Genomic DNA, 20,071 nt, shown 5'->3' with positions numbered 1-20,071 from the left:
AATGAATAATTTTTCTCCATTGTGTCCTATTGAGTATCAACAAAAAAAAAAAAAGGGTAAGAATTCTACTGCAAAAATCAAAAGTCAACAAATAAGCTATACAATATGCCCTAGTCTGATAAGGCCTACCTCTGTCTTTCTTAACATAAGTTGAATCTAAAACGTCTACTCTCCAAACCAAATCATCAGATAGTTGACGTTTTTGTGACCGAACCATGTAAGACGACTCTCTCTAATCTTGTATGCAAGTGGAGCTACACCAACCCCTTCACAGATATATCATTTCACATTTTGTCTCTGTGTCAAATTAAATGTTGATCGTCTTATGGAATTTATTTTTGATTGCTTTTGTAAATCCATTAAGTTTCTATTCAGCTATTTGTGTTTTGTTTCAAAATTGCCATGACGAACATGTGTAAGAAGAGTGATTAGTAAAGGAACGAAATGATGAAATAAAAATTAAAATGTTGTGTAGCTTTTAAAACAATTATAATTATGTACTTGTATATGAGGCTGTCATCTATACATCGTGTGTGCGTGTGTGTTTCGGGTGGGTCGTGGTGGGGTTGTTGTGCAGCATCTTACCATCATTTTAGAACTATGGTTTCCTGGATTCAAATTTCTGAAGTCGATAAGGGTGTATTTATTTATGGTAAACATTACTTTTTAGCTTTGACCAAGACTTAAGTATTTTGAATGGTCATTCTAATGATTTGAAAGAAATTATCTTCTACTTTGGCAAATACTGCATGCATCAAGGGCAAAAGTTTGTTTGCTCTTCATGAAGAAATGAACCTGGTTATTTTTTGGTTTTTTTGATTAGTGAACTCATATTTGATAAAAAATTATGTGAGGTTCATCTTTGTACTCATGATTTATAGCTTTTTTAAACTTCCCCATATGGATGATATTACAACCAATATTTTCTTTGCACAAAATTTAGTTGTTATTGATGAAAAAATAAAGTTGTTTCTTTGATGGCACTACTTTACGGCCTTTAACTTTTGGCACCTAATTTATTCAATTTTTAACTTAGAGAATCTCTCTTAATATAGAAATATGAGTTCTTCATATTTAAGTTTAATAACCGCTTTTTTCAACAATATTCCTTATTGAAAATATTATCAAAGCTATGATTGCATGGCTTAGATCATTGTCATTTTTTTCGATTTATCAAATTTGTAAACCATTAGATTCTCTTAGAATCCTGACTTATGTGGATGGTGTTATTGCCTTTTTTTCTCGGAGCTTCAATCATTTTATTTATCTGTAAAGAGTGTTAACTTGTTTTGCTTTTAAAGTCACCTCTCATATGAGTAGTGGTTTGGATAATGTAATCAACTGAGCATCTGAATAATATAAGTGGAATCTATGAGATATGGAATTCTAATAATACTATTTTATATAGTATGGTTCATGCATGAAATAGTCAGCTTTGGTTCAGCACATTGTTTAGCATTGTGCAATATAAGACTTGCCTCAAAAAAAAAAAATTTTTTTTTTTTAAAATTTGCAATAAGGCTTATGCCTTATATAATCAGTTCTATTGTTTTTAAATTTGCAATGAGGCTTATGCCTTATATAATCAGTTCTATTGTTTTTCTTAAACTGAATATAAGTAAAATAACCAAATAAATGTTTTTGATTTACCTATATAATGCAAAATTGATGTTTAATTGAAGTTTTTATCAATATAATCTATAGTTTAAAGCCAAATAAATATCCTTATCAATTAGTATTGATTAAATAAAAAATGATTGAGATTTAAGATAACGAGGAATGAAAATATGGTTATAATGATGATAAGATTAAAATAAATTGTTATGCTCATGATTCTAATGAAGGCTCATTTAGTGATGTAGATTTTTAAATTTAAAATTTTGTCCTTAGTGTTTTATTATGTTATTACTTCAATGATTGATAGTATGAATGTGAGAATCTGATTGTATCAAGCTTGTTTTGAATTGTTATATTAATGTCTTATTTTGATATTTGTATATATATATTTTTTAATGATTTGATATTTGGATGTTAATATGTATTTGGAATAGTTCATAATTTTTATCATATTTGGATGTTAATGAGTTACATTTTAACCTTTTAATAGGTTAGGACGTTAATATATTATTTTTTATCATCTATTTTGAGCTTAGTACATAATTTTAGATTTGTACAATTTGTTGATTTTGAGGCTTACACTTCAAAATGCTTGAGGCTTACATTTCTTCACATTGAAAAAAAAATGACTAACCAGCTGTGCAATTTTAATGTTTGTTCTTCAAATATGATCGACTTGTATATTAGAGGTCAATAAAAGGAGATACTTTTATATTACATTCATGTTCTTTCAAATCAAGTTGTCAATTACTTTCTCAATTCTTATTATTCTTGGTGCACATTGTCCTTTTAATTGGAACTTGGTGACAGCTTTATATTGTTGTTTATTTCTTATTTTGTTTGTTATTTTTTACTCTTTTGAAGGTGTTAGAAGGTGTTATCAAGTACCGGTGGAATGCCTTGCCAACTGAACAGCGAGATGGTATAAAAAACTACATATCGGATCTCATTGTCCAAGTGAGATTTTTATTATCTCTAACTTATGTCAGCTTTGAAAATTTTATGATTTTCCTTTTTAATGCTAACCCCTCTTTCACCCATTGTTGCTCTTTGTTTAATAGCTTTCAAGTAATGAAGTTTCTTATCGTCGAGAGAAACTGTATGTTAACAAACTTAACATCATACTTGTTCAGGTAACCTCAAAATCTAAGTTTTGACTACAGTTGTTCTTCACGTTGCGTAGTTTTCATGTTCTTTAGTTCCTTTTTATTGTATTTGTGAAAATAACAGGTTCTTAAACACGAGTGGCCAGCTAGATGGCAGTCATTTATTCCTGATTTGGTTACAGCTGCCAAAAGTAGTGAAACAATCTGTGAGAATTGTATGGCTATATTAAAGGTATTTTTATCGGTCTCCTCTTCATGTATGATTGGAGCTCGATTTAAAAAAAATACTTACATGCCCAATAATAATGCAGCTTCTTAGTGAGGAAGTTTTTGATTTTTCAAGAGGGGAGATGACACAGCAAAAAATTAAGGATCTCAAGCAATCATTGAACAGGTGGACTCTATGATAGTTGCCTATTACTTAATTTTTTCTTTCAAATTTGTCCACCAGGAAGGCCTACTAGCATGAATAGATGGAAATTGTTTACATTATGCAAGGGGCATTCTTTTTGTTTCAAGTGCATTAGTTTTACATTTGTTTTTTCAGCTGAGTAAATTAGCTTGATGTCTTCTTTGCATGGCAGTTGCAAGAATTTCATCAATTTCACATTGTGATTTATATGAATGGCCAACTTCGTCTCTTTTTTGATCTACAAGTCTGAAAATGTATAACATACCAGGGTCTGCTTGAATTTCCCAAGAATGTTGCCAAGTTTTATGCAAATCAAGTGTTCCTAAAAAGAATTGGCTAGTTTCAGCTTTAAGTGACTTCTTCTGAGGTTTTTATCTGTCCTTCTATGAACTGAGACATCTTTTCGATAAGGCTTTAATAGTCCCTTACCATACTGTGATGGAACATCTTATTAAATTATTTGTGGTGACAAATAATGCTCAGTGTCAAATGATTCATTTCATTAATTTTCCGTGATATGGAATTGCCAAAATGTCTTAGCAAATTGAATCATCCATGTAATGCATGAAAAAATGGCAAGGCCCAGATAATAGGATCCAGGGTGACCGCTGTGTAGAGTTGAATAGTGATCCAAATGTTGATGACCTTAGAGTACTAGAAAGATACGCCCAAAACTGAGGATATGTCTATTTTGCGTTGATATGCTTATCATTTTTTATCTTTATGCACCACTATTTTTGTGTGTATTGCCTATTGTTTTATTTGTGCTACGTTTAAAAATTTCAAACCAAATGAATGCAGCTAGCAGTTCAATGCGTAGTAAGTGATGCTTTGTAGTTTTCATAATTCTAAATAAATGTTGGCTTATCGAATCTTGCTAATAAACACTTTATTGAGCACTTTGTTTTATTGCTACAACTTGAGCATTTTCTTAAGATGTTATTGGTAGTTATATGCGGTCAAAATCAACATAAAAGTTGACATATGCATATAACATATACATATGCATATGTATGTTTTAGTTTGTCATGCACGGACAAAATTTACTGTCATATGCATATCTTCTGTACATGTGCAAATGAATCATCATAGTTGGTGTACTAATATATGATTGTATGTAGATAGAAATAGGCATTGATTTGTATCATTTCATGCATCCATTTCATCCTTTACATGCCATCACTGTTACCGGAAGGTAGTGTTCACTTCGATTCAAACAGTAAAACATGTGCATAGAGAATGCATGTAGCTTAATTGTTAGAATTATCCTTGGTCTAGTATTCTGTACCTGCATAATATCTCAGCCTTTTTCTAGGTATGTATGCTAAATTTTAGGGATCCTTTAGAATCGCTTCCTCTTTTTTTGTTTTTTATTTATGCTTGGTTTATGTTTTGACATGAAATAAACATGTTTGATTTATTAAATATAAGCTTCTTTTAATTTATTGAATATCAAATAAGTTGATTTATGTTGTGGTGCAGTAGTCTCCTATGCGGCAGTTGTGTTGGCTGGCGAGTTGATGACAACTGTGTTCTTGGCACTTGCTATTGACAACGGCTGGCTGTGATGTTTATTTTTAAAACACTCACAACACATTAAAATTATTATGAGCATTTTTCAAAATAGCATTTGTAAAAAAAAGAACAACAAAACTTAAGTGATACTTAAGGCTCTTAGGGGCTGTTTGGCATTCCTTTGGTTTTTTATTTGGTAATTTTTTTAATGCTGTTTTGCTTATGCTTTGATTGGACACAAAATATGTTTGTTAAGTTAAAATAAAATATCGTTGTTTTTGAAAACATTCAAAAAAATCAAAGAGATATTTTGAGTGCCTTTCAAAATATCATGATTTGATTTTTAAACTAAAATAAAAATATGTAAAAAAATATACCAAACAAACATATTTTAAAAAAAAAAGAAAAAAAGAAAAATAAAAAATAAAAAACAAAAGTGATCTCAAACAAGCTCCTTAGCTTTTGACACATATCTAAAATGTTTTCAAACATTCTATCTATACAATTACTGTATATTTATTTTGTTATAATCAACTTTGATTACTGCTTTATTCTTTGTTAAATGCAGGCATTTAGTTATAAGGTGATGTTTTTAGCATGTCAATTCCAATATGAGAAGGCATATTTAGTGCTAAAGCATACTTTTCTAGACCACATCTATGACCTTTGTGTTTCATTAACTTGATTAACTATTCTATTCATTGTTACTTTTGCTGATAAATATTGGAGGCGGTCTCTCGTTCTTGTCATGAAAAGAACAATTACCAATTTATTTTTTTTTAGTCCATCATTTCAATCCCTACTTGCACATCTTGTGATCTGTTCTTGGTTATATAAGATTTAACAAGTCTCTTTAAAATGGACGAATTTCTGCTGTTGTAATAAACAAACTGATTAGTTTCTAATTCTAAAGCCTTTTTTACTTGTTTATGAACAGTGAGTTTCAACTTATTCATGAGTTGTGTTTATATGTGCTGTCGGCATCTCAAAGGACAGAGCTTATACGTGCTACTCTAGCAACACTTCATGCTTTTCTATCTTGGATACCTCTGGGTTATATTTTTGAATCTCCATTGGTGTGTTTTTCTGTCCCTTATTTTGTCCCGTAAACTAGAATTATTCTTATACATTTTGAAGACAAAGCTCATCATTTTGCTTTTCGTAATTTTGTCATATAGCTGGAGACACTGTTGAAATTTTTTCCGGTTCCTTCATATAGAAATCTTACTCTTCAGTGTTTAACAGAGGTAAATTTTTACTCATGTTTTGATGAGACTTCTATGCTAACCTATTGAACTTGCCATTTCAAGTCATTGTATCGAATGATTCTCTTGATTTTATTGGAAGATTTGTCCTATGTATCCTAATTTGCTTGAACTCTCCTATAGCTCTTATGCCCATACAATTTGACATCTATTTTATTATTTTTTTTTTTTGAAAAATTTGATTCCATTTGCAGGTTGCTGCGCTACAATTTGGTGAGTTTTATGACATTCAGTATGTCAAGATGTATACAATTTTCATGGTGCAGTTACAGGTGCGATAGTTGCACCATTTATATTTTTATCTTTGGCAAAATATTGGTTCCTTTGTCAATATTGTACATTTTACTTCCTCTTCTTTGCTGAAGTTATTTTTATTTTCAGGTTATTCTCCCACCGGGAACAAATATTCCAGAAGCTTATGCTAATGGTTCTAGTGAAGAGCAGGTGAAGCTTTATGGAATAAGTTTAAGTGCAACCTTTTCTCTTTCTGTTATATGAATTTTAACTTCCTATTCTTATTTTTGTCCTTGTGTCTTGTTTCCTTTTTGTAAATTTATATTGATATTTTCTACCCATTTCAGGCATTCATCCTAAACCTTGCGTTATTCTTCACTTCATTTTTCAAGGTAAATATATTCTTTCTGTTAATGTTTTGAGTAGTGCATATAACATATAATGTATGACATTGATTTTTGATGATCTATATTTGTTTGATTGAGTAAATGATCAAAATGTTCTTTAGAATTTTATACATTTTAATCCCAAATTTGTTCAGGTGTTCAAATTTGCCTTTCAACTCACCAAATTTGATTCAATTTTCCGCAAGATTTGTCATTTCTTTGTATTTAAATTATGCTGCAAAGATACAAATACAGACATGGACACAACACAAGATGGACGCAAGACACAATATATATATATATATGTATGTATGTTAAAAAAGATATTTAAAAACAAAATATTAAGAATTATACAATGAGAAAATAAGATATTTAAAAACACAAACTTTTTGAAACCAAGAGCTGGTTCAAGATACTTTTGTTTCCTTTTTTTAGTTGATATAATTTTTATATATTTTATTTTTAATCTTTAAAACAAATTAGATTGTATTTAAAAATAATTAAAATATATAAAAATAAGTATATATATTATTTTGTATTACATCAAGATTTATGTCTTCTTAATCAATTATTCATAAAAAAAAATGATAATTATCTTCTTTGGCACCAAATTCTTATGTATTTACATATTAACACTTAAATTTTGGTTTTTTATATGTCACCTTAATATGTCCTATCACATCTAATGTACCTCTATTTTCAATTTTAAAAATTAAAAATTTGGTGTTAGATATGTAAATTCATAAAAATTGATTGATGTGTTTAAATATTTCTTAAAATTTACATAAAAATACATTATTTTTAATTATAGTCAAAATATTGTTCAGAAAATTTTAAAAATAATTTAGTGCACGCATATCTTGCTTGCTTCTTGTACGTGTCCCCTTTTTTAATATTTTTTAAATTGGACATTTCTATGCTTCGTCTGACATGTGTTGAAGCCCTGTTCGTGTCCGACACTGCATGACTCCTTAATTAGAAGTGTGTGTATCATAGATAGAAAGTTGGAGAGAAGCTCTCCATGAGGGCATTTTAGTTTTTTTTTTACTATTATTCTCATTAATAGCTCTAACCCGAAAGCCTAAATTTTTTTTTTGAATAACTTCTTTTTGCTTGTTTTTATCCAAAGAAATGATAAAGTTGACCATAGAACTAATTTGGTTAATATTTCTTTGTTGAAGGATTAAATTGATTACGTAGAAAAGTCCGGATCTCAGATGGGGTCGCTTAAAAAGTATTGGGACTGTTTTGGGCATTTACTTAAATTAGTTTGAAAGAATGAAAATTTTAGAGATGTTATATTTAGTTCCTGCTTAATGCCTATCGTCCAGCCTTGCTTTTCTATAACATATCAAATTTGATTTTTCTCATTTCTGGAAGGAACACCTTTCTTATTTTTCCTTGCAGTCTCATATTCAAGTATTGGAAGCAGCTGATGAGAATAGGGCTGCTTTGCTATTGGGGCTTGAATATCTCATTGGAGTATCTTATGTTGATGAGACCGAAGTTTTCAAGGTAAATGATTGTTAGCATGCTTCATCCACATATATTTTTTGTAAATTTTTTCGCTGCCATCTTTCTATTGGCAGGTTTGCTTGGACTACTGGAATTTACTAGTCCTCAAGTTGTTTGAGGCTCACAATACGTTGGATAATCCTGCCCTTGCTGCAAGCATCTTTGGGCTTCAGGTATTAGCATGACATTTTTTTTTTCCCTATATTTATTTTTTCTCGAGTTACTTTATTGAACTTTTGTTTTCTTGAATATTTTTGTATTACTATCACTTTGTTTTTTTCAATCACAAGGACTACACACACACACACAGAGATATATATTATCTTGGAAACTGAAACGTTCTTTTTTCTCTTGTAAGGGTCAATTAATGTCATAAAATTCAAAATGTTATGATAAAAAAAAATTAACATGTGCTGTTGAAGTTATTGTTCTGAATCATTGATTTTAGTATTTGAGGATTTTACTTGGTTTTTTTTTCCTTTCCCCACACAATTTTTGCTTTTTTTGATGCTTGTCTTATTGCAGGGTAAACACTCTAAATTGAGTGCAACCTATTAAATTTTTAGAATTCTAATTTTTGAAATTGAGCTTTTTAACTTTCCATGTTGACACCAACTTTTTTCTCGTAGCTTTCCTTTCCATGTTGACACCAACTTTTTTCTCGTAGCTTTTGCTTGTGTGCATGAGAATTAGTATAGCTCTCTTGTGTGCATGAGAGTTAGTATAGCTCTCTTATTTCACCTCTGCAATCTTCCACCTTATAGTAAAGCTTTTTTGTTGTTTCTTTTTTTGGGCCATACTGCTTTTATCAAAGTAAAGAAAGCTTTTTGTGATAAACAGAAGGTAGTCATATTCATATATATTTAAAATTTCTCTCTTTTTTTCTAAATTCTCGAACTACTAACCATTGTATCGCTATAAGCCTCTATAGGTTCCTGGGATGGTTGATGGTCTTGGTTCACAAGTACTACTCCGCCGTCAACTTTATGCTGGTCCACTTTCAAAGTTGAGAATGCTTATGATTAGTCGAATGGCAAAGCCTGAAGAAGTTCTGATTGTTGAAGATGAAAATGGAAATATTGTCCGGGAAACAATGAAAGACAATGACGTTCTTGTCCAATATAAGGTTCAGCTTCTATCTCCTATGAAATTTAATTTAATTTTTTTTTTCAAATGATGTCCTGAGTATGTCACCCGTATACTAGATTTAAAATTTGAAGGTCTCCTAATTTTTCTTGTTTTATAATAGTTGATCTAATTTGTAAGTTTGCAACTGTATGTCTTTATTGTAGGATGACAATTTTGTATTTCCAATTGCTTTCTTATTGCTTTAGTTGACTGTGATGTCATGTAGAGTTTGCTTGAAGGTGATGACATAGTACATGAAAATCTGTCATTTATAATTTATTTGCCAATTCACACTCAAGCTACAATTTACATAATTACCCATTTTCTGTCTTTAAATTTCTTTCACCGAGATTCATTAGTTTTCAGATGATTGGTAATGTATAAATTGTTAAATCATTTGGTGGTTTCTTCAGAATGTTTAGTTATTTATTTTTCAGTGGTTTCTTCTATGTCTAGTTCCAAGTTCCCTATCCCTATCAACTCTAAATCTTAGATTTTTTAATTTTTTTTAGCGGCCTGCACTTTTTTTATTTTCATTCCTGTTGATATTAAAAACTCATATTTTTTAGTAAATTTTTACCAGTAACTGAATTTTTCAGATCATGAGAGAAACATTGATATACTTGACACACCTTGATCATGAGGACACTGAGCAACAGGTATTCTCTTTTTTATTATGGCAAAGCTTCTGAATTGCATCTTAAAATGGTAACTAGACCCTGTGTACTGTTTTTCTTTGGTTCTTCATGATTGCTTGTTGCTACTTAAAGAACATAAACCATCAGCACATAGTTTTAATCTTGAATGGCGCCAAACTCCTCAGTGGAGCATTTGATTACTGCCATTATCATTTCTAGTAAAATCACATCTGATATTTTTGTTTAGTAGCGTTTATTTGGATTCTCTCATATTCTATATTTTCTTCTCAGATATTTTTCTATGTTTTGTTAAAAAACTTAACTTGTCTTGGAAATTCTTCTTATGCCAATGTCATTTCCCGGTCTCCTTTCTGGTCTATTCATTGAAAGGACAGCCATCTATAGAATTAATGGATTTGGACTTGATGATACATTTTATTAGATTTGTTATATTATTTTTATTTTTGCTCTTACTTTGGTTATTCAATTTGTCTGAGTCGGGAGAATTTATGTCCCAATATAGACAATTTGAATCTGTAACGACTTGATGCTATATTAAGTTGGAGTTTTTTAATTATGAACCTGATAATATTCTTGGGCATAAATTAGGGCAAATAAAATATTTTTTTGCAAGATCTCCAAATAACACTCATATGCATAAAAGATAAGCACATACAATTCAAGAGTTAGGTGTTTTCTCCCAAATCCAACAATTCGAGAGTTAGGAAATCTCTCTCATACCCTAAGCCTCATGACACAATCTCATGCATAACCTTAACCTTAAATATATTGGCTTTATTTATACTAAACAATAATAAATGTAAAATGACTAAATTGTCCCTAGGCTAATAAAGTCTAAATTGCCTTTACATGCCGTCATAACATTACATTTGATAGATAAGTGCTCTCTCCCAAATTTTATAATTGGAAATGTAGGAAATCTCTCCAAAACCTTAATCCTAAGATTAAAGACACAATCTCATGCATAATCCTAATCCTAAACATAAGCTTTATTATATTAACAATAATAAATGACAAATGACTAAATTGATCTTAGGCTAATAAAGACTAAATTGCCTTTAGGTGCCGTTATAACATTATTCCCCTCCTAAAAAGACAGCTTGTCCTTAAAGTGGAAAAATTTTCAATTGATTTAGGTCATATGGCTCCCACTTGGCGTCATCATCTGAAATCCTATCCATTTAATTAGAACTCGTAGTGAACCTCTCTGTCTCAAAATGTCGTCTTGTGCACATCCTTTGGTCGCATTTGAATTTGATGGTATCTTGACTTCAATTCAATCTTGAAGAATAGGGTTGCCTCAAACAACTCATCCAGTAGCTTATCGGTACCTGGAATCTTTAGCAATTACGTATCATGTGTCTCTTATAATATGTAACTTGATCGAGAATCTCAATCTTATGTTCTGAATCTCCATCATAGTCTTTTCAATGTTTCTTTCTTGCACGACTTGGGGCCGCCGCTAATCATCACAATTTTTTGTCTCCTTCCTGAATACTTTGTATTGTCCAAATTAGTCGCTTACTTACTCATTCGCTCTTCTCCACATGTCTCGTTCCCATCATTACTTTTGAATCACCTTCCACTCAGAATGGTGCTCTCACAAAAGGCACTGGCATAGTCGGATGTAGCCTTCCGCCGGGGTACCAGTTCATAATTATTCAGATCTATCTTCTCCAGCACTGGATTGCACAATGTCTATTCTGTTTGTTGCCACCTATTCCAAACCTCATGATATGCAATTTTCTCCAGAGACTGCCGCTCAAATTCGCTCATGACTCCTTCGCCCGATTCTGCCTGTTTCTGCTTGGTCCAGTCGTTCGATTGTTGCACTATTTCTGTCAAATGCCGCCGCTAGAGTTTGCTTTTCATTCCTTCACTTGATACTTTAGCTCTTTGTCCTTCTAAAATAGCGAAACTGTTCTAATGTTGCGCAAATCATTCTAGTTACTGCTACGCGCTTCCGTTTTTGACAACGTAGCTCGATACTGCTTCGTGCTTGAAACTTCATGATCTTCTTGATCATTTATTCTAGGACCATGAATCAACCCTCAATGGGTGAAAATCACACCTCCATGGACAAAAAACACCCATCCATCTACGAGAAACCATTTTAGATTTTATTTGGTTGATCCCTTGTCGGCCGTTTTAATTTTCTTGTTTTGGAAAAAGAGATAATTTTTGTAAGCATGAAGATAGTTTTCACCCATCCATCTACGAGAAACCATTCTAGATTTTATTTGGTTGATCCCTTGTCGGCCGATTTAATTTTCTTGTTTTGCAAAAAGAGATAATTTTTGTAAGCATGAAGATAGTTTTAAATATAAATATGTGATTTTTATTTTTGAAAGTAATATTTTTAATTTTTGAAAAGAGATGAGACCAAACTAGTCTCATATATTAAATAGTTTGGATGACTGAGCGCAATGCCACAAGTAACATACTTATCCCGAAGAATAAACATATCACTTATAGTAGACTCAATCCCCTAAACCAACGACCCTAAACTAACGAATTTGTGACATCCGTTTGGTCTGTAAAATATTTTTATATGAGACTAACAAGTTCCCCTACCTAATATAAAAAATAGATAGAGTTTATTTTATCTGAGTTTCAAGTTCCCTATATGAGACTAACAAGTTCCCCTACCTAATATAAAAAATAGATAGAGTTTATTTTATCTGAGTTTCAAGTTCCCTATAGAGACAAAACCCTATAGTTAATTACATCTCAAATGATCAGGATCACTTAAGATAACTCTCGATTAATATCAGTGGTTTTGCATTTGAAATTTCAAAGTTTAGGTTTCCACGATTGGACATGAGAAAATTAAATGGGAATGATACAAATAGAAAAAAATTATTTTTAAGGAATTCAAAGGAATGAAGAGTTGGAGATATCACAGATTCAGGAAGAATAAATGGGAATGATACTAATAGAAAAAAATTATTTTTAAGGAATTCAAAGGAATGAAGAGTTGGAGATATCACAGATCCAGGAAGAACCCCGGTGATCTCCCAACTTTCCTATTGTTTATTTTATATCTTTGAAATGATGTTATTTAATGTTTAATCATGCAATTTATTTAGAATTTAAGACTTATATTCACACGATATTCGATCGTGCAAATGACCTAGAAAGATAGGAGGATTTACACCGTACCATACAGTAACCTTAGAATCTTAAAGTGTTAGGACTTATAATTGCACAACAAAGTATGTAAAAACCTAAAAGTGATATGTAAGGGTTTACGTTGCGTTAGACAAATCACCTCGAAATCTATGAGTTATTTAAACTAAGGAAAGTGCTTTCACCTTGAAATCTATGAGTTATTTAAACTAAGGAAAGTGCTTAGTGATATGAATTTGTTTTGACGTTGCTCTTCTAAATGTCCTCGTCGTGCTGCACACGGTATTCACTCCAAGCTCCTCGTCATAGCACCTGCAGATCTGATGTTAATTTTAAAGGTATATGCAATTGTTTAGTCAACGCTCTGCTGCCGGGTACCTCCTATAAAATCAACTACTGACCTCCTATTCTAGGGTATAGTGTGTAAAAGTAGCAAGTAGAAGTAGAGTAACATAATTTTTAAGAAATGAACTAGCATGAATTGCATTAACAAAAGAAATACCACATAGACAGCGCAAGAGCAGCAAATGACCCACGAGAAAGAAAATACGAGAAAATTGACAAATGACTCGGGATGGAAATCTGAATTAAAAAACGAAAAATAATAGCTCAAAGAAAGTCACCAAAAACACGGGAAAATCCCGTGTTAAAGACCGCGAGTGCTTTACCAAAAGTTTCGAAAAAATCTCACGAAAAATCCGAAGAAAGAAAACCTCAAGCACTCGGGTCGGGGCTAGGTTCAGATACTATATATTTGTACTCGAGGGACGTCGAAGACTACTATCGGTCGCCGAGATGTATAAAGCCGCCACTCAACTAGAAGGGTGTCCTACTAAAACTGACTTAGGAGGGTATTCCTTAGTCCGGTACTGGTAATCAACAAGTGGACAATCAAGTTATAATATATTTAAAATTTATATTTTAGCATGCACATGGATTTCAAACATACAAAAAGAAGTATCAATTTTATAATGAAAATATTTTTATAAATATTGTATCTGTTCTCATCATGTATGTTCTTATCAGTTTTTTGAAAAATTACGATTGTCCGTGAGTCGATCACGCCGTTGGGCGTAAGATCGCCAACAACCTAAGAAGGTATGGGTCGCCCGCTAGTCTTGTGTCGGGACGGCCCGACGTCGAGCGTCATCAAATCCTGATATCGTAGGATGAAATATCATTTTGCTCTACCACCGGCGTGTCTTTGACATCATCGCCCTAAGCCCCAAAACAAAACCGACTTACTTGCGACATTGCTTAATGATTTCATATATAGCAAAATGTTATATATGGGCACTTGCACTTATGTGTTAGACATAAACACTGAAAACCGAACTAAGAAGCAAGGAAAAAAAAAGAATAAAAATGGGGATGAGAGAGAGGAGAAACTGATCCACCCAAAAGATCGAAAGGATGAAGGGTGAAGCAACCTCAAAACTGTGATGAAAAGACCTGAAAAAGAGAACCCAAGATCCTTGAATCAATCCAAAAAGGATATCATTTTCTCAAATTTTATAATTGGATCAACCCAAGAACAACATCCCCTCCAAATTTTGTTTCAAACAGATCGAAACGGGCCCAAAACTAATGTGACAATTGTACCAATGGCTCTGTCACCTATATGTACTCACACACCCTAGCCTGAACCCATGTGTGGCATTTATGTTATCCAAGTTTTAATGTTGAACCTCCAAACTCTTTTTCAACAGACAATTTTACGAGTTTTTTAATCCTTTCACGAATCCAATTTATATCATCTTTATGTTTTCTCAAAATGAAGCCATAAGAGTCTTTCATATTTCACAAGGTAAAAGAGAATAATCCATAAAGGACAACTTTCTAAATCTCTAAAAACCATGCCAATATCAAATTCATTCAATTCCACCCCTTGTTAAAAGCTTTTTACAATTGTATAAATGTAACGCTAATTTAGAAAATATAGAAGTGCTCACGGCCAAGGCAAAATGAGCCTGAATAATCCTCAACAGGCTCATGGGTAGAGACTAGGCTCATGGGTAGAGATAGGAAAGAAGATAGGGGCTCACGGGTAAGGCCAGGAAAAGGGACAACCGATCCTCATAACAAGTCCACAGGTAGAAGCCAGAAAATACACAATCAAGCTCCAATATAAGGCCACGGTTTAGGACAGAAAATAGGACAAAATCTCACGGGTAGGGGCAGCAAGGAGAAAGCGAGGCCCGAACCAACCATGACACAAATCAAGGAACCACAACAGTAAGTCTCACGGGCAACGAGGATAAAGCCAAGCCCCAAACCAACCATATTCAACATAAAAGAGCTACAGGTGAAGACTCACGACCTGGGTAGGGGCAGCAGAGAACAACCAAACATGACAAAAGGAAACCAATTAGTATGCTCTCAGGTAAGGGCAGCAGCTCACACAACCAACCAGCAGGTATTCTCGAGTAGGAGTAGTAAATGAGAAGCCACCACATATATTGTCATTATACTTAGGAGAAGCCACCACATATATTGCCATTGTACTTCTTTGATATACCTAAGAGAGTGAATGGACAAGCTCCCATAAACTATCGAGATTGAAGTCATTTTATATCAAACGAGACATACTAGCAAATTGATCCATTTATATCAAACACTCCTATATAGAAGTAGATATTGAAATCTTAAATTTTGGGATGACAAACTTGATTATTAATAACAATCCCAGGAGGTATGTTATTTGGAGGAGCTCCAACCCAGCCAAGCCTAACAAAAGCAGCAAACAAAGTGACAACTTAAGCAAGGCGAACCCAAAAAAAAAAAGGACAAAACAGGGAGCCGTAAAAGGTAAATCGACCCCAACAAGAAAGGCAAGACAGGAAACCACAACAGACACACCCGAGCCCAGCAAAGTGGGACAAGAACATAATATACTTTTAACAAAACTGAGCCTATCTTTAAGCCAAATCGAGCCCAGTATAAGGGGAATCCCAATTAGATGCTCTCGGGTAAAAGCAGCCAGAGAAACCACCATTCCAGAACAACATTTACCAGTTTACGGGTGAGGGTAGCCATAGAAGCAGAGCCACCAACGAATCAACACAAAAGGAACCATGGGAGAGGGCTCATGGCCAAGAATATTTAAAGGGAAATTGCCAACCATTTAGAATATAAATCCCCCACCCCAACAGGAAAGCTATGAAACGAAAGCTTCAAAGCCAAGAAAGGCAACACAGGGCCACAAAGCAAGCCCAAAAAGCTTCAAAAATCTCATTTTCCCATTGAAGAAAACATGAACGAAAGTAAACCTTCCCGAAATAAATTTTAAAAGCTCTCAAAGAGACGATATTTCTTCCAACACACGTTTCAAAAAGAGGGGCAACAACGGTAAGGAGCAAAGAGCAAAATATGATTCAAAGCAAGTTCTAGAAACCAAACTTCAACTGTTTATGTATTCCAATTGTAGAAGGCATCAAAGAAACAACAAAAACCATGCCTCAAATATGTTCAACACAGGGCCAACCCAAAAGTAAGGCCTAACCCAATAGGTAACTAAAACCCAACCGCCACGAGACAAAAGCAGGCCCAGCACAAGGGGCAAAAATTGAACCATTTCAAGGCAAATTCGAGCCCAAATCTTAGGCCAAACCAAGCCCAGGAAAGGGGCAACAACAAAACCATTTCAAGGTAAAACCGGACCCAAATCTCAAGCCAAACCGAGCCCAGGAAAGGGGCAAAAACAGAACCATTTCAAGGCAAAACCGGGCCTAAATCTCAGGCCAAACCGAGCCCAGGAAAGGAGCAAAAAAAAACCATTTCAAGGCAAAACCAAGCCCAGGACAGGAGCAAAACCGAGCCTAGCACAAGGTCAAAACCCAGGCATTTCAAAGCAAAATCGAACTTAGAACAGGGGGCAGAAAACAGAAAAAAATACACGTAAGCCCCAAGGCCAACATCTCAAATTGTTGAAACAAGTCCCAACATGTATTTGAACAAGGGTAACAATAGTAGAGCTCAAGAATCAAGTCCCAAATCATCATTTAATTCAACATGTGATTCGAATAAGGAAATAACAGGAAATATGACAACTAAAAAAATAATTCTCCAGCATAAAGATTCCTTCCAGCATGCTTCTCAAATAAGGGCAACAACAATTATTCCATCAGCATATATTTTAAATAAGTAAATGAGAGGATAAGAAAATTTGAAAAATTAAATTTCCACCCAACATGCAATTTGAACAAAGAAGATAGCCATAGAGAGCCAAAACTAAGCCCCAAACTGAGAATAAATTTAACCTTTTCTTTTCTCAAATAATACCTTTGTGCAAGCTTTCCTAGCATCCTTCACATTTTTTCAGAAAATGTATGTTTTAATTTATGCATTTCACTCATCTGTTCCAGCTCCCAAATTCTATAACCATTCTCATCCCTAACATTAAACTCAATGAATGCCTAAAGTGACCGAAATTTCCCAATTCTAGGTACATTAGAGAATGCATTCATGGGCAATTCCACAGATTAGAAAGGCTACTTATGTCGCTAGGCAAGAAATCATCAGAACAAAATCTCCTAAACATATCTTTATCAATTACGAATCTATTAAACCCAAGACATGAGAATAGGGTAAAACAGATGTCTTCTTTGAATGTTTGTAAAAAGGAGGAAAAAGAAGATTACCTCTTGATGTGATTACCTCTTGATGTATACTCAATAATAAACTCAAGAACCAGCCTAGGAAATAAAAATCATCAAAAACCTCCTTGAAGATCTTTGATGTAAAAGAGCTCCCGAAAGCCTCAATAAATTTCAGAGGCAAATGCCATGATCAACGAAAAAAAAAAGCCCCAAATCCTTTCTTTTCCTCTCAAAATTTTCAACAACCCAAGAAAGTACCCTAAGAACCCCTTTTATAAGTAGAAATAAGAGGGGTAGAACCACCTACCACGATTTCGTGGTTGAATAGAACAACTGGGATGAAATCATCACAATAAAGAAGGAGAAATTAAAGCCTTGAGAAGAAGGGTCGGCCAGCCTATCCCCTGCGATTGGAGAGCCGAAAGGCCGAGCGGCCACGCGAAGAAGGAGAAGAGTCGAGAGGAGGGGGGAGATCGCCGCGTGGATGAGTCACGGGAACTAGGGAGCGAGACGAGCGCCGTGGGATCGAGCCGCGGGATGGGTCGAATGAAGAGATAAATGCGTGAATAAGGGGGTAAATAGGGTTTAGGATTATAATTTTAATATTATAAGTAATAATATAAATATAAAAGTTTTTAATATTTCAAAAATAAAAATTTAATTTGTATATTTTATTCGTGCGTCGCAACATAACAAAGTGGATGTCCTTTTTAGGTGATTCTGACGTTCCAGACGCGTTGGCGTGGTCCGTTTCGTCGTCGGAGGTCGTCTAGAGAATTTCACATTTTCACCAATTCTTCAAGCTCAATTATAGTCTGATCTTGTGCAACTTAGTGAATTTTGTGCGTTTTGTGTGCGTGCGTGATAATGGAGTCCTGAAGAGGTTTTCATAGGGCTTGAGATTCTATTGAGATCTTCTCATTGAGTCTCCACATGATAGTCCTTAACCACTTGACCATACAACAATGATTTTGAGATCATCAATGTGAGACATCACAAGAGAAATATGAAGTGTCTGAAATTTCTAAGGGAATGGATTCCAGTACTAGTTTTTTAAGATAGTCAATAAGAGCCACTAGAGCTAGATCCTAGGATTCTAAGAGAAAGAATAATGACCTCAAAATGAGGTCAACATTCCTTCCCCCAATTTTTTCTTCAAATCATCTACTCTCTTGGTCGCCATTTCTCTTAGGCCAGGTTTTGATCACTAAGGAGGAAGGCTTGTATGTTGAAATGTTATTGATTGTTTTCCAAGTAGTTTGTATTTTGTCTGTGCCATGAGATTGTAAGCCGTCGTTGCTTCCTGGCTTTATCGTGACTATATCACAAGATTGGGTACTGTATGCCATGGTCCGTTGTTTTGCTTCCTAACTAATAACTAGCCGTAATTGTGATTTTTTCATGATTCATCTTCGACTTGCATTAATGAATCGAGATCCTGTTTCCGACTTCCCAACTAGCTTTAATCGAAATTGGGAGGTTAACTGCATGCCGCGTTCCTATAATCTGATATGCCGCAATCCTTTAGTTTTACGATGTTAGTTCACTTGTATGTCGTGATACTGTCCCCCTGTACGTCATGATCCCTAGGTCACAAAGTATGCCGCATTCCGACCACCTATATGCCTCACTTCGTCGTCAGGTTTTAGTTCAAATTGGCCGCAGAGTATGGTGATGAGTAGAGGTTTTGTGATACCATTTGATATGGTTCTTGGCATATATTAGGGTAAATAAAATATTTTATTACAAGTACCCCTAAACAACACACTCATATATATAAAATATAATCACCTACGTTTTGAGAGGTTAGCGATCTCTCCCAAGTTAGCTTTATTTATACTAAACAATAATATATGAAAAATGACTAAATTTCCCTTACTCTAATAAAGACTAAACTGCTCTTAGGTGCCGTAATGACAGAACCATTCATAGAAAGACATTCTTTATTCTTGTCAGTGTTTGGACAATTTTTCTTTGCAAGGAATGTTTGGCTTCTGCAATCATCATTTTAAGTTTTGGTTAGCTCACTGCTTCTTCATCATCATGATACACGTTTAGGAAATATTTCCAAGGACACTTCCTACTCTAAGCAATTTTTATTTTCTTCCTTCCCATAATCTGTTGAATTTATTTTCTTTCTTAGTTTGAAAATTAGATTTGTGATGGGTTGGCTATTCAGACTTGACTGTTGAATTGCTTCAATGGAATTTACCCTAGATTTGAAGAAATGAATTGATATTACTTTCACTTTGTCTGTATTGTAACTGTGAAAATTGACTTTATAGGCTGATTTAATTTGAAATGTGGCAAATTAATTTCTTCATGACCTCAGATGTTGAAGAAATTAAGTAAACAGCTAAATGGCGAAGACTGGACATGGAACAACTTGAATACTTTGTGCTGGGCAATTGGATCCATCTCTGGATCAATGATGGAAGAACAGGTACATTTGCGGTTGCCAAAATTCTGCTTCCCAGTATAATTATATATATATATATATATATATA

General features: G+C 33.6%; 1 protein-coding gene across 1 annotated transcript in view; it reads left to right on the top strand.

Moving 5' to 3' along the window:
* Nucleotides 1-20,071, top strand: part of LOC110020345 (protein EXPORTIN 1A-like) — a 75,090-nt gene that overhangs the window by 2,066 nt on the left and 52,953 nt on the right. The window contains exons 3-16 of the mRNA XM_020718413.1: nt 2,482-2,574; nt 2,679-2,750; nt 2,848-2,955; nt 3,035-3,117; nt 5,588-5,726; nt 5,829-5,897; nt 6,110-6,187; nt 6,297-6,359; nt 6,497-6,541; nt 7,943-8,050; nt 8,125-8,223; nt 8,982-9,176; nt 9,778-9,837; nt 19,897-20,007. Of these exons, the coding sequence (XP_020574072.1) occupies nt 2,482-2,574; nt 2,679-2,750; nt 2,848-2,955; nt 3,035-3,117; nt 5,588-5,726; nt 5,829-5,897; nt 6,110-6,187; nt 6,297-6,359; nt 6,497-6,541; nt 7,943-8,050; nt 8,125-8,223; nt 8,982-9,176; nt 9,778-9,837; nt 19,897-20,007 (1,323 nt within the window). The remainder of the gene's footprint in view (nt 1-2,481; nt 2,575-2,678; nt 2,751-2,847; nt 2,956-3,034; nt 3,118-5,587; nt 5,727-5,828; nt 5,898-6,109; nt 6,188-6,296; nt 6,360-6,496; nt 6,542-7,942; nt 8,051-8,124; nt 8,224-8,981; nt 9,177-9,777; nt 9,838-19,896; nt 20,008-20,071) is intronic.

The sequence above is a fragment of the Phalaenopsis equestris genome, unplaced genomic scaffold, assembly GCF_001263595.1.
Source record: "Phalaenopsis equestris unplaced genomic scaffold, ASM126359v1 Scaffold000094, whole genome shotgun sequence".
In the NCBI taxonomy this organism is placed as follows: Eukaryota; Viridiplantae; Streptophyta; class Magnoliopsida; order Asparagales; family Orchidaceae; genus Phalaenopsis; species Phalaenopsis equestris.
Note: the sequence above shows the minus strand (reverse complement) of the source record. Positions and strands in the feature narration are given on the sequence as shown.